We start from the raw sequence: 24109 nt of genomic DNA on the forward strand, positions 1-24109 counted from the left end.
TAAAAACTTCCTTATTTTCTTTGCCATGAAAAGGAAAATTTAATTGATAAAAAATAATTTCCTTTTCTTTTATTAAAGTGGCCGACGACCTCTAATTCTTCAAGCAAGGAAAGTTTTAATCACAAGAATTAAAACTTCTTAATTTGTTTCTGGAAATTTTTAAAATTAAAATTTCTCTATTAATTTTTACCTTCATGGTTGGTTATAAAAGGAAATTTTATAAATTAAAATCTCTCTATTAAAACATGTGGATGATTTCCAAAAAGGAAAGTTATCTTTAAAATTAAAATCTTCCTCTCAATCTACAAATAAGGAAAGATATCAAATTTTTTCTTAATCTTTTGTAGAAACTATAATAGGAAAAATTTAATTTTAAAACTCTCTTTTAAAATCATGAACATGGTTTCATAAAAGGAAAATTTTATCAAAAATTAAAATCTTCATTTCAATCTACAAATAAGGAAAGATATCAAATCTTTTCTTAATCTTTTGTAGAAACTATAAAAGGAAAAATTTAATTTTAAAACTCTCTTTTAAAATCATGAGGATAGTTTCATAAAAGGAAAGTTTTTATCAAAAATTAAAATCTTCCTTTTAACTACAAATAAGGAAAGATATCAAACCTTTCACTTAATTTTTTGTAGAAAGCTATAAAAGGAAAGATTTAAATTTTAAACTCTCTTTTAAAACCATGGTATCCACATAAGAAAGATTTAAAAAATAAAATCCTTTTTAATTTAATGTGGCCATCCACACCAAGCTTGGATTCAAGCTAGGACCGACCACACAACTTGGCTCATCCTATTTGCTTGACCGGCCCAAGCTTGGGTTCCAAGCTTGCTTGGCCAGCCACCTTAGAATGGGTATAAAGGTGGGTATAGGTGGGTATAATACTTTATTAATAAGAGGCTACGATAGGGACTGAGAGAAGGAATTGGTTTTGGTCTCTCGATGAAATTAAGCTTCCCGTGTTCGCCCCGAACACCCAACTTAATTTCATCAATAATAATTCATTCCACTAAAGAATTATTATTGAACTACCGCACCAATCCCAAATTATATTTTGGGCTCCTTCTTATCATGAGTGTACTAATCTCCCTGTGTTTAAGATGTCGAATGCCCACTAATTAATTGAGGTACTGACAACTCTATTTAATTAATATCTTAGTCCAAGAGTAGTACCACTCAACCTTATTGTCGTGTCGGACTAAGTCCACCTACAGGGTTTAACATGACAATCCTTATGAGCTCCTCTTGGGAACATTATCAACTTAGATTACTAGGACACAGTTTCCTTCTATAATCAATAACACACACTATAAGTAATATCATTTCCCAACTTATCGAGTCTATTGATTTATTGAGCTAAATCTCACCCTTTGATAAGTTAAAGAAATAAATACTAAATATATGTGCTTATTATTATATTAGGATTAAGAGCACACACTTCCATAATAACTAAGGTCTTGTTCTTTTATTAAGTAAGTATAAAAAGAACTTACCTTAAATGATCTTGCTCAATACACTTAGAGTGTACTAGTGTAATTTATCAGTTAAGATAAACTAATACCTAATTACACTACGACTATTCCAATATTTTTCTCCTTTCCATCTCAGTCGTGAGCTACTGTTTATAATTTATAAGGAATTGATAACATGATCTTCTATGTGTGACACCACACACCATGTTATCTACAATATAAATTAATCAAACAACTACACTTAACTTATAAATGTAGATATTTGACCAATATGATTCTTATTTCTAAGTAAATATTTATACAAAAAACTAGGTTTTTAGTATACATTCCAACAATCTCCCACTTATACTAAAAGACTATGCTGCAATATATCCTGCCATACATCTAAGTCCCATCCCTTCAACATGCCCTTCAAAAGCTCTTGCCTTAAGGGCCTTAGTGAAAGGATCTCCCAGGTTATCTCCTGATGCAATCTAGGTGGAAACAACTTCTCCTCATTATATGATGTCTCGTATTGGGTGGTACTTGCACTCTATTATGTTTACTTGCCTTATGGACTTATAGTTTCTTCGAGTTTGCTACTGCACCACTATTATTACAATAAATTGTAATAATTTTTTTTTGGCAAACTAGAAATCATGTCTAAGTCCATCATGAAGTTTCTGATCCATTCAGCTTCTATGGTGGAATCCGAAAAGCACCTATGCTTAACACTCTTCCATTGTTATAACTTCACTTCCTAAAGTAAACACAAAACCCCGAGGTCAACTTATTATTGTCCCTATCTTATTGGAAGTCAAAATCCGTGTAACCTTTAGGGAGTAAATTATCTGCTTGATAAATCAACATATAATCTCTAGTCCTTCTCAGGTACTTTAATATATGTTTAACAGCAGTCCAATGTCCTTGTCCAGGATTACTTTTGATATCTGCTAACCATGCCCATGACAAAGCAGATATCCGGTCTCGTGCATAGCATACATTAGGCTTCCGATAGTCGAAGCATAATGAACTGCCTTCATGTCCTCTATCTCCTTTGATGTCTTCGGAGACATCTCTTTAGATAAAATTACTCTATGTCTAAAAGGTAGAAAACCTTTCTTGGAGTTTTGCATGCTAAAACGAGCTAGGATCATATCGATATATGAAGCTTGGGATAATCATAATATTCCTTTCTTGCGATCCCTTATTACTTTAATCCCAAGAATATGTGCATTATTCCAAGTCCTTCATATCGAATAGTTTGGACAACCATATCCTTACTTCCAACAACGCTTTGATATTGTTTCCAACTACCAAATATGTCATCTACGTATAGTACAAGAAATACCACCACATTTCCATCACACTTCTTGTATACACAAGACTCATCCATACACTGAATAAATCCATAGGTCTGGATTACTTCATTAAACCGGATATTCCAAGATCTTGAAGCTTTGCTTCAGTTCATAAACAGGCTGATGCTCTTTTCCCTTCGCAATGAACCCCTCCGGTTGCTTCATATGGATGCTTTCTTCAAGACTTCCATTAAGGAAAGCTGTCTTGACATCCATTTGCCAAATCTCATAATCCATATGAGTAGCAATAGATAAAAGAATCCGGATAGACTTAAGCATGACTACTGGTTAAAAAGTTTTCTTTTTCAATAAGCCTTGCTTTAAAAGTTTCCACCTTCCCATCTATCCCTCTTTTCCTATTGTAGACCTATTTACACTTAATGGCTTATACACCATTTGGTGGTTCTACAAGCTCCCAGACTTTATTGGAATACATAGATTCTATTTCAGTATTCATTGCTCTTTGCCAAGATGCTGCATCTTTATCTTGGAGTGCTTCGTCATATGTCCGGGGATCAGGTTCATGTTCACCAGGGATCAAGTCCAAAGACTCTCCCAAAACATGAATCTTTCAGGTTGTCTAACAACCCTCCCACTACTACGAGGTACTTTGTGCAATTGTGTATCATTTGTGATACGTGTTGCAGTTTCTTGTGATATTTCATCTTGTACAGTTGGTACTAGATTAGACATACCCTTTATTATTTCCTTAAGAACAAATTTACTTATGGGCTTATGATTCATTACATAGTCCTCTTCTAAAAATCGAGCATTGGTGCTTACAATGACCTTCTGATTTTTAGGACTATAAACCTCATTTTATTTCTCTAGGATAACCCACAAACAAGTGAACTCCTGTCCAACTTATCAGTATCTCCCTTCAGCACATGTGCTAGACTACTCTAAATCCGAATATGCTTTAAACTAGACTTACGCCCATTCTATAATTCTATGGGAGTAGAGGGTTCTGACTTTAGAAGGTACTATGTTCACTTCCATTTCCAGAGTATATCCTCAAAAGGAATTTGGTAATTCTGAATAACCCATCATTGATCTAACTATTCCCATAAGAGTCCTATTCCTTCATTATACTGTACCATTTTGTTGGGGTGTACTAGGTGTAATTAGTTGAGATTGAATCCCGACTTCTGATAAGTCTCTCCTAAGAGGTACTTGCCACTATGATCTCACTGTAGTGTCTTGATACTTTTACCTTGACATTTCTCCACATCAGCCTTGTACTCTTTGAACTCATCAAAGCACTTAGACTTACGGCGCATCAAGTAAATATATCTGTATCTCGAATAGTCGTCTATAAAAGAGACAAAATATTCGAAACCACCTCTTTCCTGGATAGTCATAGGTCCACACAAATCAGAATGAACCAATTCCAACACTTCTTTGGTTCTATACCCCTTAAACTTAAAAAGCCTCTTGGTCATTTTTCCTTCCAAGTAAGACTTGCAGGTTGGAAAGTTTTCCACCACCAATGAACCCAAAAGTTCATTGGCTATTATCCTTTAAATCCTACTCAAGTCAATATGACCTAGCTTTAGATGTCAAAGATATGATTGGTTCATTTTCGAATGTTGCTTTCTCTTATTAGAGTTAGAAGATGTGTTATTAATTTTCATTTGTTGCATCGTGGGAGTTATTGGATTATAAATTGTCAACCAATGTACCAAAATAGATAACTTTCCTATTATTCTTGATAACAACTTTTTTATAAAAAAAAATAGAATATCAAGTTCTTTGATAGTTTAGAAATCGAAATCAAGTTCTTTCTAAACTTGGTATGTAAAAACAATTTCTCAAAATCCATATTTTATTCCTATCAGAGGATAAACATCTCTCACTGCAGCAGCTGCTATTTTTGCAGTAGTGTCCATGTAGACTGTGTTTTCCCTTTCATATAGTTGTTGGGTTTCCTGGAACCTTGGGAAATAGACCACCCGAGTAAGCCTCGAAGCACAACCGGAGGTGGGGGTGAATTTGTTTCAAGGAAACTGCGACTCTCGCAGGACTCGGTCAATTTTCCCCGTCAGTCTCTTCATTCGCCCGGTCAGCCTGTCTGCTCTCCCAGTCTGCCTTTAGACTGCTCTGTCAAGACTTCTCTGTCAAGACCTGATCTGTCAAGACTACTCTGTCAAGACCTGCTCTGTCAAGACCTGGTTTATCAAAACTGCTTTGTCAAGACCTGGTCTGTCAAGACTGCTCTGTCAAGACCTGGTCTATCAAGACTGCTCTATCAAGACTACTCTGTCAAGATCTACTCTGTCGCTCTACAGACCTGCTCAAGTCGCTCTGCAACACTGACCTGGTGCTCGGTTGATCTGCCCGCTCGGTGACTCAATCTACTTTTTTATACGTAACAGAAATCAGCCCCTACTGGTAGCCTGAGATCATCCGCTTAAGTCATTTCTATTGTAAGTTGAATTTAAATTCTGTGTAATTTTAAAATTCAACTAACTCCCCAAAATCTCAGACAACAAATTGTATTTTTATAACACGAGTTGCAAAAGAGTACACTAGTGGAGAGAGAAGAACAGACGCAATGCATCTGAGGGACGAGAAGTCGGGAGTAAGTCTGCTTAAGAAGAATGTTAGAGTTGGGTTCAGGTGAGCTCAACTCCGAACGGCCAAACCATCACTCAGGCGAGCGGAAGAGGGAATGATCAAATCTATACTTGACTATTCTAGGAGCCTCCTATGGACTAGAGGCACCCTGTTGCTTCGAAGACTTGAGGTGCCTTAGTTGATTTGAGGCACTTCAGATGAACAGGAGTCGAGAATCCAGTTCAACACACTCAAGGCGCCTCCAAAGATCGAAGGTGCCTCCAATACTATTAGGTCAGCCGAACGTTGGAGAAGTGGATAATATTTCAGCTGGAATGAGGCGTCTCCATTGTAACTGAGGCGCCTCCAATGGAACTGAGGCGCCTCCCGTCTGTCATGTTAACAAACGATCATTTCGACCATAACACTATGAATAGAGGTTTTGTCCTCTTAGTTCAATAACATATTATGTATTCATTTCTGTAATCATGTTTTGAGCTTTCAACTGTTGTAAGGGACTTCTCCGCCTCCGACTGTTGTAGTAGAAGGAGTTTGTTAGTGCGCGTTTATTTATCTTGGATTAATAAATACCCAGTTTGTAACCAAGTAAATCTCGAGTCCCTTATTTTTATTTTATGTTTGTTTATTAATTAATGTATGTCCTTGCAAAGTAGAAAAGAAGAGAAATTGTTAATTTATATTTGCAAGGTTATTCATCCCTCTCTAGCCAGTTCACTTCGGGGTACAAGAAGTCGAGCGGAAGATCCAATGAGCAAGAAGGATAGCACCAGAAGGGGGGCGACGAACTTGATGTATCTGAGTGGCGAGGAGTTGTGGAAGAATACATCGGTAGAGTGAGAATGACGCACAGTGCATTCGAGGGACGAGAAATCGGGAGGAAGTCTTCTTTGAAGAGAAGGTCAGAGTTGGATTCGGGTGAGATCAACTTTGAATGATCGAACCGTCGCCCAAGCAAGCGGAAGAGGGATGGTCAAATCTGTACTTGACTATTCTAGGAGCCTCCTATGCACTGGAGGCACCTTGCTAATTTGAAGACTTGAAACGCCTCAGTTGATTAGAGGCGCCTCAGATGAACAGGAGTCGAGAATCCAATTCAACACACTCAAGATGCCTCCGAAGATCGAAGGTGCCTCCAATACCTTAGGTCAGTTGAGCATTGGAGAAGCGGATAATATTTCAGCCAGATTGAGGCGTCTCTATTGTAACTGAGGCACCTCCGATGGAACTGAGGCATCTCCTGTCTGTCACGTTAACAAATGGTCATTTCAACCAGAATACTATGAATAGAGGTCTTGTCCTCTTAGTTCAATAACATATTCTGTATTCATTTTTATAATCATGTTTTGAGCTTCCAACTGTTGTAAACGACTTCTTCGCCTTCGAATGTTGTCGAAGAAGGAGTTTACTAGTGCGCATTTATTTATCTTGAATTAACAATTATCCAAATTATAACTAAGTAAATCTCAAGTCTTTTTATTTCTATTTTATGTTATTTTTTATCAATTAATGTGTGTCTTTACTAAGAAGAAAGTAAAAGAAATTATTAATTTATATTTATAGGGTTATTCATCCCTTTTAGCGGGTCCACTGTATCCAACATAAATTTTGCATTGGGTCACTTGTTGCATTTTATGTTAGTCTAACAAGTTGAGTTTGTTTTAATTAGCACCGGATATCTAATTTATGTTAAATAATTTTGAAAATGACCAATTCAATTTTATAAAAAATTTTATGGATCATCAAAGTAAATTGAAAAATATTTTTAAATTAATCATTCATTAAAAAATTATCTGTTAATTCAATTCTTAAACACTTACAAATTACAAAGACATCCTGTTGCTCTAGCATTGCCTCGAGCAAAATGAGTCTCATTTAGGCAACTAGAAGGTTTCGTCGAGCACGCTTGCAATATAAAGTTGCCGACCCATCGAGTTTCACTAATAATAGTCATTACTACTAACGTTGGGAATGGAACCCAACTCATCAAGTGGGCCCTCGTGCTTTCAAATGTTGTCCACATCGACGGTTGACAATGGTTGTGTTGTTGACTTGAAATGAGATTAGCATTTTGAAATGAAGCAAATTTATTCTGTCAAAATATGTATATGTTTTTTTATCAAATATTAATAAAATAATTTAATATCTTCTGTTTTTAGAGCGACACGTGACTCTAACGAATTCATATTACAACTTAATAATATGTTTAAACGTGAAACGAGGGAGTGAAGTTAGAAATTCGAGGAGTGTTTTGAAAAAAAAAATACGGGATGTGGCCTTTTTGTTAACCACCACGTTCATTCTGTAATAGTTAGTTTTAATATTCTTTTGTTTAAAAAAAAAAACGTAATTGTATCTTGTTCTTTTTCTATCGTCCAGAGATATGTGCACGTTTCACTCCTGCTCTGCTCCTGCTGCCGCTTTCTCCTCGTCCTCCTCCTCCTCTCTCTGCGCTTCCAAAACCCTAACCCTAACCTCCATCGCCCCATCCGCAGTCTCTCGTCGCGATTCTCGTCTCCTCTGGGTGGTCCTCTAGCGAGATCAGTAAATTTGTTCGTCGATCTGGGCCGGCGTCGGCATTGGCGGTGGATTCGCTCGGGGTACGGCTGCTAATTCTTGTTATTCCTCCCCCATGTTAGTCGAGTTCTGAGAATAACTAGTTTTCACAGAGAGATTTGGTTTGGGAGATGACTTTTCTGTTACCGTCGTTTTCTACTCGATTTAATGATAGTGCCAGTGGGTGATTTGAACTGGTTTTTTCTCATCATTCTTTGTTATTTCCGAATTTTTGTGTTCCATGGTGCGTTCCGTGTTCCCATCGATTGATCTTTCTATGAAAGGCAGAAAGGGGAAAGCGATGTTTTTCTCCTCATGAAATCGACAAGGAATATAGCTTACCTCTATATTTCTGAATTATCTTACTTTTGGTCTCCTTGTCGCACTGCGCTGTGTTTACTCTTCTGGAAGTTGGGAATAACCTTGTGAATCTGTGTTTTCTAGTTTTTTTTAGCTGTACTCGGACTAATATATCGAGAAAAACTTGAAGCTTTTCTTCTGATATTATGAAAGGTTCTTATGGGTGGATTATTCTTTTAGGTTTGTTGAGTGCTCATTATGTTCATGCTCATATGAATTAGTTTGGGAAAAATGTTGCTGGAGGTTTATCTGAAGACATCTTAAAATATTGATTCTCGAATTAATCGGTTGATTATTGGATTTTTCTTAAGATAAAAATAGTTGTTTTGTTTTGATATGGACACCTAATGATATATGGATTATGTAAAGTTTGATTGAGTGATTAGTGTTCATTTTATTAATTTTAATATTCTTGCAGGATAATTGTTGGTAGTGATTTTGGGAAAGCATCAGCAAGAGATCTTTAAATAATAAGTCTCCTACTGGAATGAAGGCAACCTTTGTTTCTTATTTTACTACTACATTTCCATTTGATGGTCCTTTAATAGATGGGATAGTCATTTGATGTCTAGTGCCATTGGAGCAGATTCTCCGATTCAATTTAGTCATTACTTATCGATGGACTCAACTAGTGGCATTTCTGAGATTGTCGAAGGAGATGGTATGCCAAATTTGGAAAATTACTTTGGCGGATCGAAGACATTACGAGTTAAAATCAAACCAAATCTGCAAGATGGTAAGCATGTGGATGTCAATGACAATGCTGATAAGCTATTGGGGGCAATTGATTACAGGACTTCATCCAGGGTTCTTGGTCCTCCGAGTCATCCAGCTGTTGGTCTGGTGCGGAAGAATGCTATGAAGAAACCAGTCAAGGTCGGAGAATCCAGACCATCAGGCATAGGCATAGGCATATCTGAATCTGTCACTTTAAAACAAGCTTTGAGGAAGCTATGCATTACCCAGGCATCAGAGATGGCTGCTATGAAGAGAATGTCAAAACCAATTAGCTTATCAAGGACTTCTGAGGTCGGGACAATTAAAAGGCTTTATGCATCTGTGGTGGTTCAATCAAGTGACTCCATTCTTTCTCTAAATGGAGATAAGAGAAATTTAGTTGAGATATCCATCATGCCTGAGAAAGTCACATCAGATTTCTTAAAAAAGACAACTATGTTTGATCAAGGTCAAAATGCAGAATCGTCTACTCAGAGCACTGTTTCTTCTCCTATCTCTGCTGTGCCTACACCCAAGTTAACTAAGATCAGAATCCAGGACATCATTAAACCCACATCAGAAGAGTCATGTAATAGTCAATCAGCTACAGCTAAGATGGAAAAGAAAGGGAAATCATTTTCAAAAGCAACTGTATCTTGCTCAAAAACAGTTGCTGCTTTGAGCGAGACTGGTGTAAATGCGCATTTAAACAAGCCAGTACATAGGAACAAGAATGTCAGAAATAAAGGAAAGTCTGAATCAGCATCAGTACCGAATGCATCCATCAAACATAGTGGTGTTAAGAAAAGTGGTGCAACTCTATCTGCTGCCAAGCCATCCCGTTCTAAGGAGCTTACTACACCTTCATGTATTACGCCTACTACCAAATCTTGTCATCCAAAGGAACATGTTACTTCTCCATGCGGCATACCTATCACCAATTCATTTTCTAAAGAACCTGTCACTCCTGCGTCTTGCACTATGAAACATGCATTTACAGTTAGTGCAGAAAGCAAAAAGCTTTCTATCTCAAATATCCATGGCGCCAGCAGGGCCATCAGTGCAAAATCAAGTGAATTCTCTAGATCTAGAGAAAAGGGAGAATGTTCTCACAGTTCAAAAAGCAGCATTGGGGATTATAGTAGCAATACCAGCATGAGTGAGGAGAGTCATCTGAGCACTGCTAGTGGGAAAGGATGTAGGCCTCATATGTCAAAGGATGCAAGATGGATAGCAATCCGGCACAACTTAATCCAACAAGGAAGTTTAGGTTTAAAGAATTTTAAGCTTCTCAAAAGACTTGGTTGTGGAGATATAGGAACGGTTTATCTTGTGGAGTTAGTTGATTCGGAATGTTTGTTCGCATTGAAGGTCATGGATATTGAATTTCTGGTCAGTAGGAAAAAGATGCTGAGAGCACAAACCGAAAGAGAGATATTGCAAATGCTAGATCATCCCTTCCTTCCAACCCTCTATGCTCATTTTACAACAGATAATCTTTCATGTCTAGTCATGGAGTATTGCCCAGGTGGTGATCTACATGTCCTTCGACAGACGCAACCTGGCAGGAGTTTTTGTGAGCCAGCTGCTAGGTATATGACAAATTATTTTCCATCTGTAGCACCTTAGAAAGCTTGCTGTTAAACTCCATCTTTCAAGTTCCATCCAATCCATGATAGGCAAATTATATTGCTCTAGCGTTGAAAGTTGAAAATGTAAATGGAAATTTTTATAGTTTCAGCATCTCATAGGTCAAACATATGAAACTTCCAATTGATGTTGGTTCACCGTGCCAATTTTATTGCTTATTACAAGAATGAACAACTTGAGAGAGTGCTGTATCGGAGTTGCAGCCCCAATTGTACATTTCAGCAGAGTGTTAGAAGATTGTGTTCAATTTTTGCTTGTAGAGAGTTCAATTTAGATGATGGCCTGTTACTATGTTGATTGAAGTTACAAACTAACTCTTAACTATGCTTCTTCAGGTTTTATGCTGCAGAAGTCCTCCTTGCATTGGAGTACCTACATATGCAGGGTGTTATATACCGGGACCTCAAACCGGAGAACATTTTGGTTCGTGAAGATGGCCATATAATGCTCTCTGATTTTGACTTGTCTCTCAGATGCTCAGTAAGCCCAACCCTTCTCAGATCATCATCATTAGGCACACAAGAGTCATCCAAGAAACACTTGGGACCTTGTGCTGAAAATAGCTGCATTGACCCACTTTGTCTTCAACCATCGTGGGTTCCAGTTTCTTGTTTCACACCACGTTTGGTTTCTTCTTCGGAAGGTAAAGCAAGGAAGCAAAAAATTGAAGTCAATGGGCAGGTCATTCCACTTCCCCAGCTTGTGGTGGAGCCCACTGATGCACGCTCCAACTCCTTTGTGGGGACCCATGAATACTTGGCTCCTGAGATCATTAGAGGGGATGGACATGGAAGTGCTGTGGATTGGTGGACCTATGGGATCCTATTATATGAACTTATTTTTGGTAGAACACCCTTCAAGGGATCTGGAAATGATGAAACGTTGATGAATGTGATTTCTCAGAGCTTGAAATTTCCTGAGAACCCGTGTGTCAGCTCTCCCGCTAGGGATCTGATCAGGGGGCTTCTAGTGAAAGAGCCAGAACATAGATTGGGAGCAGTCAGAGGTGCTGCTGAGATTAAGCAGCAGCCCTTCTTTGAGGGATTAAATTGGGCCCTAATACGATGTGCTGCGCCTCCTGAGACACCAATAAATCATGACATTGGCACCCCTATGGTGTCTCGCAAGAAAAAAGAAGGTAAATGTCTTGATTTTAGGACAAATGTTAAGGATGTGGAATTTGAGCTCTTTTAGCGATCTGTACTCTACTCTATGAGAGACCGTAATGGTCTTGGTCTTTGTTGTCCCTTATATCCTACTTGTTGTGACCATATATTATTTGTAAATGTAGGCTTAAATTTCCGTGCCTTGTTAATAACATGAATATGATTCAGAATAAATAACCTCTTGTATCTTCTCTCGGCATATCCAATTGTTCACCCAATCCAGATAAAGCTAGGCAGGTATGTTTGGGATTTAAATGCCTGTTGGCATGCTAAGTGGATTCTCTCTATATATTCTTTATGCTTCAAGTTCGCCTTTATCAAGGATGTAACATTTTCATGTCTATTTTTGTTTGTGGTTTGATCACATTAAGCTCATGCTCACTAAGTTCATCTGTTGTGCACATGATTATAGAGTAGAGACTTCTGTATTATGGAGGGTTTGAGAATTGTTTTGTAATTTTATTCATTGACATAATATCTGGAAATGTGTAGTTCTTTTGCCGTCGATTGTCTAATGGCCTCAAGATTGACTGCTGATGATTACCAGCTGACAATATCTTCTTGCTCTTGGCTGACGGATATAGGTGAAATTTCATTGAAATCCCTAAACTGTTCTATTCAAAATCAATGTAGCGTTCGTTTGTTTTCTGGCTTGCCAGATTGCTTGTCAGATTTCCTTCACTGCAAAAATGATAGTCTGGATATTTGGCTATGATTATTTTACCGAACAACTTATGCACATATAACCCATTTGGCATCACAAACTGGAAGGCTTTTCAGCCATGGTCGTGAAGAATCCAGCCTAGGGACGGCAATAGATAGAGGTGTGCAAAAGTTTAGTTAAATCTAATTAACTTAACTGACTGAATTTACCGTTTGATTATTTTAGAATGTTATTTTTTTTAAAAAAAAATAATTATTTTGAATAATTCTATTCGATATTGATTTTAAAATTTATTATTTTGTCAAATCGAATAAATTAAAATTTAACACAACGAAAATCAAAGTTTTATGCTCTATATTAATTGAGTATTCAAGTTAGGTATGAATCAGGACCGGTCCTAAGGTATGTCATCGGAAGTAACGGTAAAGGGCCTTCGATTTTTTGGGATCTCAAATTTGACATGTATATATAATATATATTATATATAATTAGATTGTTTTAATAAAAATCAAAAAAATTATTAGATTGTTTTAATAAAGGTCAAATATATATATATATATATATATATATATGAATTGTTTTAATAAATTTCAAAAAATATATTTTCTATTAAAATTTAAGATAAAAATCTAAAAATAAAACAAAGGAAAAAAAAAAGATAAACTATCATTTTTTCTCTTTCCATGATTTTATTATTTGTACAACTTTTTCTTCATTAATTTATTTAAGTCATAAGACTCTGAAAAGTAAAGTATTAATCATGAATGCTAATTTTCTCCTTTCTTCTCCTTTGAATCTCTTCTAATTAAATTAGAAAATTTTATTCTCCAATTGAAATTTTAGTTTCAATAATATATAAACTTACAACGTAAGTTACCTACTTATCTATATTTTTTCTTATTGTTAATATTCAATATTGATTTTTAATATTGTATTGGAGCTAATATTTTATGATTTTTCTTACAGATTTGAAAGAGTTAAAATAAATCATCCCAATTTTAATCATCATAGAATAGATTATATCAATCACTTCAAGCATAAACCAGACTTTATTGTTTTTCAACTATTATTTTCACTACTTGTGTTTGTTGTTTCATTGTTAGCTTTGTTGCTGGTTTTGTGTATTTTATTTTTACACTTGAAATTTGTAGTACAAACATATTTTCAAAGAAATATCAATCTTTGAGTCGGAAAAGAAACAAAAGGAAAAGAGTGAAACAGATTATTAAAACTTACAAAGGTGTTCTTTGTAAGTTTTTTAAAGTTAGCTCTTCAATTGAAGATTCAATTGATGAATTACAAGAAGAAAGTCAAGAAAAAGTAAATGATCATACAACAAATAAACATCAATCGAGTAATCAAGAAGAACTAAATGATAATGCAATCAATGAGCAGGAAGAATTGAGAGAAAATGATGATCATAATCATGCAACGAATAAGCAGGAAGAATTGAGAGAAGATAATGATTTGAATATAAATGACTTAACAATTTTATGTGTCGAAAATGAAGTGTTAGAAAATTTTGATTTTGAAAACTTTATTAATGATTTTGCTTCTCAAAATGCTAGAAGATATAGATTTTTTCAATGATTATTTCATACTGATTTTTTTTATTTGTAAGTATTACACTTTTGGAGAAACTTAGGAAACATATTTTGTACGATGTTGTACTTTTGAAGAATCTTGAGAAATATATTTTGTATGAAGTTTATCAAATTTTAAATAAAATATATTAATTTTTAAAATTTTCTATTAAATTATATTCAAATTGTACATTAGTATAATATTTTTTTTCTATAGAGGTCCATTTTTTCTTTTCGCCCAAGGACCCCAAAAAATTAGGACCGACCCTGATATAAATACTCGTACTCAACTATATGATTTAATCGGATTTCAATAATCCTCCATCGTATTCAAAGAATTTACCCTCCTTAATCCTGTCACCTTTTTGACTGATCTACATAAACAAACTAAATGCCACTTGCCAATACACTTACAGGTTTACCTAGCCACATATTTATAGATTATATGTAAGTATTAAGAATATTTATGATTAATTATTTTCTTTAACTAATATTTGCTATTAATGGCTAGGATGGCTGTGCTTCGATCGGCTACCGACAAGCCGTTATTATTTTTTAAATACGCTTGAGAAAAATGCAGCTCTAAGAAAGATGATGTCACCAGGGATGTCATCAGTTAGAAAATGAACGATTCACATGATGCTGTTATCATTTAGCTTCAGCAAATTGCCGCCGGCTGCCAAGGAATTTAAAGAATTAAAAAACTCATCAACTATGAAATTATAGCGTAGAAGAAAGATTATGAAGTGGTAAAGAAGCCAAAGATCTATCACGTTTTGGATTTCATGATATTGAATATTAAATGAATCTTCAAATTAAATTTATTCCTGTAAAACAGATAAATTTTTAAATTTAGTTATATACTCGAATTGATATTAACTACTATATACATTAAGATGGCGTTTGGTTCTCTATTAGAAATTGAAATGGAAATGAGTATCATAATATTATGGAATATATAGAAATGAGTATGAGTTTGGGTATCATCATTCTTAAAAATAATATTTGGTTAGTTGAATATTTTCAATTAGAATGAATTTAAATTTTCTTTTTTACTATTAAAGGAAAATAAGAGAAAAAATTAGATGAGAGAGAAAGTTGAATATGAGAGAGAAAGTGTGATGGAAAAAAATGAAGAGAGAGAAAATGTGCTGAGAGAAAATGAGAGGGAACGTGATAGGAGAAATTGAGAAGAGAAAAAATATGATGAGAGAAAATAAAAGATTGAGGAGAGAGAAAGTATGATGAGAGAGAAAGTGTGATGGGAAAAAAATAAAGAGAGAGAAAGCGTGATAAGAAAATATGAGGAGAAAGAGTGTGATTAGAAAAAATGAATAGAGATAAAGTGTTATCAGAGAAAATGTGGAGAGAGAGTATGATAAGAAAAATTGATGAGAGAGAAAATATCAGGATAATGAAAGTATGTTGAAAGAGAAAGTGTGATGATAGAATGAGGAGAGAGAAAGTATGATAAGAGAGAAAAAGAAAAAGAGTGTGAAATGAAAGAAAAAATAAACAAATATATTAAATATATTTCCGTCCAAAATTTATTTCTCATTCCTATTCCATTAAAATCAAAGGAATGAGGTGGATTTCATCCATACTTAACTTTTTTTTATTTCATTTTAAAATCTTAAAATTCATTCTCTCATTCCTAAACTCTTAAATCAAATGACATCTAAATGTAATATTGAGTCAAATTATAATTTATTAAGATTATCCATTACAATTAATGTTGACGGGAATCGAGATGAGACTGTGTCACGGGGAGAAGGAGAAGGTAAAGAGCAATTGTTATTATGATTAATTATATTTTGGATTTATTCGACAAGCGGAATCAGATTTTTAATTATTTGGAAATTTGCAATTACTTTGGAAATAAATAACACGCATGAAAATAGTCTTGGCCGGCACGGATTGAAATTAAGAACAGCCTTCGCACAATATTCAGTTTTTTTTTCTTATTATTTTCTTCTTTTTTTTAGAAATATGGCTGACATTTTTGAACAGTAGATAGAATCAGATATGAAAAGCCTGGCGAGACCGCAAATGGGCGAAGAGCAAATCACAGTCTGACACCTGGTTTTTGGGCCCACAGGATGATTCCAGAAGTCGACATGGTGATGGCGGCAGACAGGGACAATGATCAGTCACTCAGTGTCCCGTGGGACGGTTCGTTCACGTCCCGTCTTCGGTCTTGAACCTTATCCACTCCACCAATTGCCATTCTTAATTTATTATTCACAACGTTTTTTTTATGCTTTTGTTTTTGGAAACCTTTTTCCACTCTTCGTTGTTCTCGAACGGGTACCTTTTGCTCGAAGAGAAGGTTAACCTGGCTAGTCTCGTCCCTCGCGCGTCGCCCCCGCGGCCGCCTCCGCCGCGTACACATTCGGTCGAACGCCTCGCGCCTATAAATAATCCCCGCACTCTGCTACTCCACCAGACCTACTCCTGATCGTGCTCATGGACGTCGACGACTGCTCCTCCTCCTCTTCTTCTTTTTCCTCCTCCTCCTCCTCCTCCTCCTTCTCCTCCTCCTCCATTCGGCTGCCTTTCACGCCTTCGCCGAAGCGAAAGTCCGGGCGGAAGAAGTTCCGGGAGACGCGCCACCCGGTGTACCACGGCGTGCGGTCGCGCGGAGGCGGCCGGAAGTGGGTGTCGGAGGCGCGGGAGCCGGGGAAGAAGAGACGAATCTGGCTCGGCACCTTCCCCACACCGGAAATGGCCGCCCGGGCCCACGACGTCGCCGCCATCGCCCTCCGCGGCGCCGCCTCCGCCCACCTCAACTTCCCCGATTCCGCCGAGGCGCTGCCCCGGGCGCGCTCCGCCGCCCCCGAGGACGTCCGCCGCGCAGCCGTCGAGGCTGCCAACATGATGGTCGACGTCGACGTGGTCGACCGCGCTCCGGCATCGTTGCCGGGAGCGACGTGGACAGCGGCTCGGCCGGAGGTGTTCGTGGACGAAGAGGCAGTGTTCAATCTCCCGGGGTTGATGGAGGACATGGCCAGGGGGCTTCTGGTGACGCCGCCGGCAATGCACAGGGCGATTGATTGGGAGACTCTCGAACCGGAGGAGGACGGTTACATGGCCGGCGACGGCATCTCCCTTTGGACCGTTGATTAGTTAAATTATTGAGTTGGAAGTATGGATGAGTAAATGATAAAGAAGAATTAAACGAAAAAGATAATCCTTAATTTTTTGTTTAGATGAAGAAAAAAACTAAAACAACACCCTCTTTGTAGATCTCATTAAAGTCCTAAAGCATGAATTGCAACATGCAAGAGTTAAAATGTTTTTTTTTTCATATTTACTTATTTAACAATCGAACCTTACTTCACGCCACAGATGTCATGCGTCCAGCCTTGAGGACGACTAGATCTGATTTACTTTCTATTTAAATTAAGTTTTTAATCTATTTATCTTAAATTATGTAGAATTCTTAGAAACTAATTAATTTTTAAAGCTACTTGTTTCAAGTTTTTAATATGAGAATATATATCCTAGTTTCATATTTAAGTTAATTTTATAATATATTTATTTTAAATTATTTGACGTTAGACCAATACACGTTTAACTTATTAAATTTATTAATCTTATTTAAGATTCTTAATTAATCCATGGTCTTTCATTTAATATTGAATTTATAAAAATTATCAATAATTTATATGATAAAAATTATTTAAATGGTATGAAAAAAAGAATATAATTCATTTAACAATAAAATTATATATATAATAAAAGTTATCATTCAACGCGTCTCTAACCATTTATTTTTTAATAAATTTATAATATATATATATATATATATATATATATATATATATATATATATATGTTAAATAGTAATGTCTTAAATAATTAAAATGACTGCTCCGATTTGTGAACAGTAAATATGTATATATATTTATATACATATTTGATATATATATATAAATAATAATTTTGAACTGTAAATAGTAATGTCTTAAATAATTAAAATTAAAGATTGACATTTGTCCAAATGACTGCTCCGATTTGTGATCAGATCTATTCGTGGCAAAGCTGTCTAAAGCTGTGAGGTCGCCGTGAGATTGCAGCTTCTCAAGGTGTCACCATGTAAGATCTTTTGGGACACCTCGCAGCGAGGAGGCTGCGACAGCCGCACTGCAAGGAAGCCGTAATGGCCATTGTGATGATTCATAAGCTAATCCTTGTTGCGATCTTGGGCTGTCGTGAGCGCACACTTTTATTTAGCATATTTTTAAAAACCATCTTAAAAATATTCTTGTATACTAGTAATCGTGCTACATTGAAATCATTTTGAGCCTTTATAATAAAATTATATTAATTAAAATATTTTAACATTAAAATATTAAAGTTGAGTCATTAGTTGAGTCATTAGAGTAAAGTACATAACTTTTGAAAATCTGAATTACTTGGGTCTTTGAAAATCTGAATTATTTAGATTTTCGAGTGTCACCCTTACGGCATAAAGGTTCCCTATGAAAAAAAATTAATTTAATTTAATATTATATTTATCTTAGTAAAAAAAATTAAGAAAAGTATATTTTTTAACATTGTTGGCCTAAAATATTTATAGAAACTTCTTTGATCATAGTGTTGATAACTCTAAGATGTGGGACTAAAGAAAACTATATTTTTTTTATATAAAACAACCAGAGAAAATTAATGATGAGAAAAATTCATAATAATATACCGCAGCTGAGTTTCGAACTCTAGATCACTGATTATTTCGCTTGTAGAATTCCTAATAAATCTTGGAATTATTTTTAGTATGAATAGAAAAAAGGATATTATTGTAAATTCATTTTAGGCTTCACCAAAGTTAGTTAGTAAAGGGGAAAGATTTTTAATAAAATAGTAAGATACATTATTACCTTAGAAAATATTTTTTAATGCATTATGATCTTAAAAGTATTCTTGAAAATATATTTTTGTATTAAAAATATTTTTAATGCATTTATGACTTGAATTTTCTTTTGAAAATTGCATTTTTGTCTTGAGAATAATTTTGACTTTATAGTATTGCTTCACGAAATATTTTGGAAAATATATTTTTATCTTAAACATATTTTTCAAAATGCATTTTTAACTTAAAATATATTTTTTAAAATACATTATGATTTTTTTTTGAAAAAAAATGCATTATGATCCTAAAGTTTTTATAATCTTACAAATATTTTTTAAGAAATGCATTTTTTTTATCATGATAAAACTCTTGAAAAATTCTTGTTCGTCTCAAAATTTTGCTTTGAAAAGTACGAAATGACACCAATTTGTTTTAGTGTCAGAGGGAGAGAAATAGGATTAAAACTAACATGCTTAATTTTTTTAACATTTTTAAAAAATTTTAAGAATATTAATTTAGGGGGAGAGTTTAATTTACTGGAAAATATTTTAAGAAAAAGAAAAATTATAATTATTTAAGTTAACTTTGAATTAGATTGTCAAACGTCAAAAAAAAAAAAAAAATATTGTTAATACAAGGAGTACTAGAATCAAGTTTATATTTTGATATCGTCAAAGATTCAAAAGTAAGTCCTGTTGTAATCTAAGGAATAGATCAAATGTGTAGATTGATATATCTGAAAAGTCTTAGTAGATAAGTTAAACAGAATAGTACTAGGCAATGAAATTCTCGATGGATCAAGGACACTAAGTAGGAAGTCCATATGAATTTGTGGACCTGACATTTGACAAGATAGATTTGATAGATTAGTAAGGATAAGATATCGAGAGGTGAAAGCTTTGGTTGGTCGATGATAAGATGCTGAGTAGATAAAGTCTAAATAGATTTGGAGGATCGAATGTTTAATGAGTAAGTTGAGATAAGCTCCTAAAATGAAGTGATTTTTCTGAAAAGAAGAACATTAAGGTCGTGTTCTAGTTGGGGTAAACCTTATGTGTTAATCCGACTGAAGAAATTAATGAAGATTTTTAAGTCGAGATTAAACAGTCCTAACTATCATACTTATATTCATGTATATAATTATCTATAATCTAATTCTTGTTTTATAGCATCATTATTAGTGCATTGATGTGTTAACTTTATTTTATAAAAATTTAAATTTTGTGATCAAGGGGTTTAGTCGACTGAATAGGGAGATTCAGCCGATCGATCAAGATGGATAAGCATAATAAGTTTCGTATTACTAAAAAGAAGGAAACTAAGATTTAGTTGACTGATAAAGGATTAGTCGACCAAACCATATTTGAAAAGTGGATATGGATATAATCAGATCGTTGCAATTAAGGAAACTATTGGGACCAGTTAACTAGATGAGGTTTAGTCGACCTAAAACCTGGATTATGCGAGATCAATCAAATCCTATCCGAGCAAGTAAGGAAAGAAGTAGAACCAATCGCTTGATAAAGGTTTAGTCAATTGATAGGGTTCAGTCGACTCATCAATTTTCGATCGACTGAAAGTGGCCTACAAAAGAAGTCTCGAGCTCCGACGCTCTGTATCAATTCACTGCTCGACTCATTCTTCTCATACTGCTCAGATTGTATAAGTGTTGGTACTACAACACTGATAAACTATCCAACAATCTATGCTTAATATTCTACTATTTGTTATCAGTAAAATTCATTTATTACTTGTATTCATTCAAGATGGTAATACTTTGTTACTATCCACCTCATTACGTATACAAGTTTTGCTCTTTCAATTTTTAAAGAAGAAAATTTTATTGATTGCCATTCAAAAATGATTAAGGATGATAAAATGTAAGTAATAATAATTGGACTACGAGCTAAATAAAAACCGGATCATATTTTGGAGGTTGTCTTTATTCATTTCCGAGAAAGAGTAACATAGGTGGAATAAGATTATTAATTTTTTGAAATTTCATAATTATTTTGGAAATAAATAGCAAGCCTTGGATTAAAAATAAAATAAAATCGTAACATCCCTCCTATGAGTGTAAATGAGCCAAGCCGCTCGTGAACTATTTGAAACCCGATTAGATAAAAACTCATTTGAGCTTGTTTAATGAGACTCATTAAGATAAACAAACTAAGCTTAAACTTCATAATATTCGACTCGTTAGCTTGTGAACATGTTCGTTAAACTCATAAATCAACTTTTAAATTAAAATAATAATAATTTTGATATTGAATTTATAGATTTTATACTCTACTTATGATAAACATAGAAAAATATATTAAATTTATTTATTAGAATAAAATTATAAATTTTAACAAGAATATTATAATTTTTTATAAATATATAATTTAATTTTTAATAAATATTTAAATTTATAATTTGTATTTATTAAACTCGTTTAGGCTCGATAAAATCTCGAATAAGCTCATGAGCTATGAATATATTCGTTATAAAATTCGAGCTCGGCTCGATTATAAACGAACCAAACTCAAATATTCAAGAGTTCAACTCAACTCAACTCGATTACACCCCTAATTCCTCCGGAATTAACCCATACTCTCTGAAAAGAATAAATTATGAAAATATTTGTCCAAATCTTCTACCTCAAAACAAAAATCAGTCACCCAGCGAAATAAATGAAACTAGTCTTGGCCAGCATCGATAAAAATAAAGAAGGTACACGTGGCGTCCTGGCGCACAATATTCTCATTTTCTATTATTTTCCTGGTTTTGGTCCCCACCTGTGGCGGCGGCAGCGGTGATGCCATCGATCAGTCACACAGCGTCCCTTGGGACGGTTCGAGTGTCACTGTCCTTATCAAGGACGCCGAAATGTCATTCTTAATTTATTCAAAACGTTTTTTTGGATACCTTTTACCATTTTCAACTTTCTACTTTCTCCGCTAGCTGTTCCTGCTCCTTGCTCCGCTCCATCTTCCGTCCTTCTGACCTGGTCTCGTCCCTCGCGCGTCGCCCCCGCGGCCGACTCCGACACATACAAATGTCTCGTACACATTCTGTGGAACGCCTCGCGCCCATATATATATATATCTAATCCCCGGCCGCACTCTTCTCCTCGATCCGACCAGACCAGAGCTACTCCCGTTCGTGCTCAATTCATGGACGTCAATGACTGCTCTTCCTCCTCCTCTTCTTCTTTTTCCTCCTCTTCTTCTTTATCCTCCTCCTCGCGGCTGCCTTTCACGCCTTCGCCGAAGCGAAAGGCCGGGCGGAAGAAGTTTCGGGAGACGCGCCACCCGGTGTACCACGGCGTGCGGTCGCGCGGAGGAGGCCGGAAGTGGGTGTCGGAGGTGCGGGAGCCAGGGAAGAAGAGCCGAATCTGGCTCGGCACCTTCCCCACCCCGGAGATGGCCGCCCGGGCCCACGACGTCGCCGCCATCGCCCTCCGCGGCGCCGCCTCCGCCCACCTCAACTTCCCTGATTCCGCCGAGGTGCTGCCCCGGGCGCGCTCCTCCGCCCCCGAGGAAGTCCGCCGCGCAGCCGTCGAGGCTGCCAAGATGACGGCAGAAGTCGACGTGGTCGACCGCACTCCGGCATCGTCGTCGGTATCGGCGCGGACAGCGGCTCCGCCGGAGGTGTTCTTGGACGAAGAGGCGGTGTTCAATCTCCCGGGGTTGCTGGAGGACATGGCCAGGGGGCTTCTGGTGACTCCGCCGGCGATGCACAGGGCTATTGATTGGGAGACTGTCGGGCTGGAGGAGGATGGTTACATGGCCGGCGAAGGCATCTCCCTCTGGAGCGTGGATTAGTTAAATTGTTGGGTCGGATTAGTAAATTATAAAGAAGAGTTAACCAGTTGGATAAATTTTAAGGGTGAAGAAACGATATCCTTAACTTTTATTTAAAGTATGAAAAATTAAAATAACATCCCCTTTTATATCTCATTAAAGTCCTCAATTGCAAGAGTAAAAAATGATTCTTTTCCCCCTTTCTATTTACTTGTTTAAAAATATAATTAAAAGATAAATTATAAATTTGTTGGTAAATCAATTTTAACATATTTATTTATGCATTCAATTTGACAAGAACACTACACCCAGTTTAAGAAAATATTTCATATATTTAAGAATTTCTTTGTATATTTAACTTTTAGTCCATTGTTCATCCGATACATTCTAAATCCTTAAATTAAATTTTATGATAAACTCGAGCATTATATATATAATTTCTATTATCAACCGATTAGTTTAAATCCTTAAATTAAATTCCATGATAAACTCGAGCATTATATATATAACTTCTATTATCAATCGATTAATCTTTGATACTATGATGAAAAGGGCCCCGCAGAAGATGATCAAAACAGGAAAGAATGACAGATGTGGAGATTAAAGTAAAAAATAGTCAAAGTGCAGGTCTCTCAGCCGAGCATAGTGGCCCGAATAGGATACACGGCCGGTCAGACATAGTTGTTCGAACCGCTGGCTGCGAGGAGCTTGTGACTGTGGTAAGAGCCAAAGCGTAAATTATGCCCCTCATCCCGGTTGGACACCATGGCCGGTCAGATGAAGGCAGCCCTCCAACAACAGAAAGGTTGTGGCACTGACAACAAAGCATGTCCAACAGCCAGACTGTCTTTTAGAAGCTTCCAGTCTGTTATATCAGGGATTTGTGTGCTCGCTTAAGGAAAGTTGCTAGAGATACTTTTTGACTTGTCTTTTCCTAGGACGCTTGAGAAAACATGCATACACTTTGAAATGCATGCATAAACACTATAATAACACTATGAAAGGGGGGTTCCCATCTACAAGCGGAGGTATGCTCAACTTTGTTATTCAACATGTTGTTTGCTACAACATTCTTACTATTCTCCACAACACCGGGAACTGACTTGAGCCTCAGAGGGGCAACGCTGGGAACCCTTTCCTAGCTCGGCACTGATGTCTTTTGTGTTGCAGGACCGTACGAAGTTGCCGTTTAGTCAACCCCACAGTCACGTCCTTAGCTTGTCATCTTCTCTGCTTTCGGACAGAATCATATTTGACGTCGTTTGTGGGAACTCTACTTGAATTCGAAACGTGAAGATAGAGGATACTGGACGACTTACCACGATAATGCTAACATAAGAAGACTTGGAGATGTTGATATAAGCCCGAGCTTCGAAAA

At 36.0% G+C, this 24109-nt stretch overlaps 3 protein-coding genes across 3 annotated transcripts; all 3 read left to right on the forward strand.

Moving 5' to 3' along the window:
- Positions 1–7766: 7766 nt before the first annotated feature.
- Positions 7767–12018, forward strand: LOC121984216 (serine/threonine-protein kinase D6PK-like). Its single transcript, XM_042537041.1, has 3 exons — positions 7767–7995; positions 8730–10620; positions 11014–12018. The coding sequence occupies exons 2-3, from the start codon at positions 8876–8878 to the stop codon at positions 11870–11872; spliced, it is 2604 nt and encodes an 867-aa protein (XP_042392975.1). The 5' UTR covers positions 7767–7995; positions 8730–8875; the 3' UTR covers positions 11873–12018.
- A 4501-nt stretch (positions 12019–16519) lies between these two features.
- LOC121987272 (dehydration-responsive element-binding protein 1F-like) lies at positions 16520–17385 on the forward strand. Its single transcript, XM_042541151.1, has one exon. The coding sequence runs from the start codon at positions 16558–16560 to the stop codon at positions 17215–17217; it is 660 nt and encodes a 219-aa protein (XP_042397085.1). The 5' UTR covers positions 16520–16557; the 3' UTR covers positions 17218–17385.
- A 4640-nt stretch (positions 17386–22025) lies between these two features.
- On the forward strand, positions 22026–22890 carry LOC121987273 (dehydration-responsive element-binding protein 1F-like). The gene has a single exon (XM_042541153.1). It carries the CDS (start codon positions 22102–22104, stop codon positions 22750–22752), a length of 651 nt encoding a protein of 216 aa, XP_042397087.1. The 5' UTR covers positions 22026–22101; the 3' UTR covers positions 22753–22890.
- The last annotated feature ends 1219 nt before the right edge of the window (positions 22891–24109 follow it).

Source organism: Zingiber officinale, chromosome 5B, assembly GCF_018446385.1.
Source record: "Zingiber officinale cultivar Zhangliang chromosome 5B, Zo_v1.1, whole genome shotgun sequence".
In the NCBI taxonomy this organism is placed as follows: domain Eukaryota; kingdom Viridiplantae; phylum Streptophyta; class Magnoliopsida; order Zingiberales; family Zingiberaceae; genus Zingiber; species Zingiber officinale.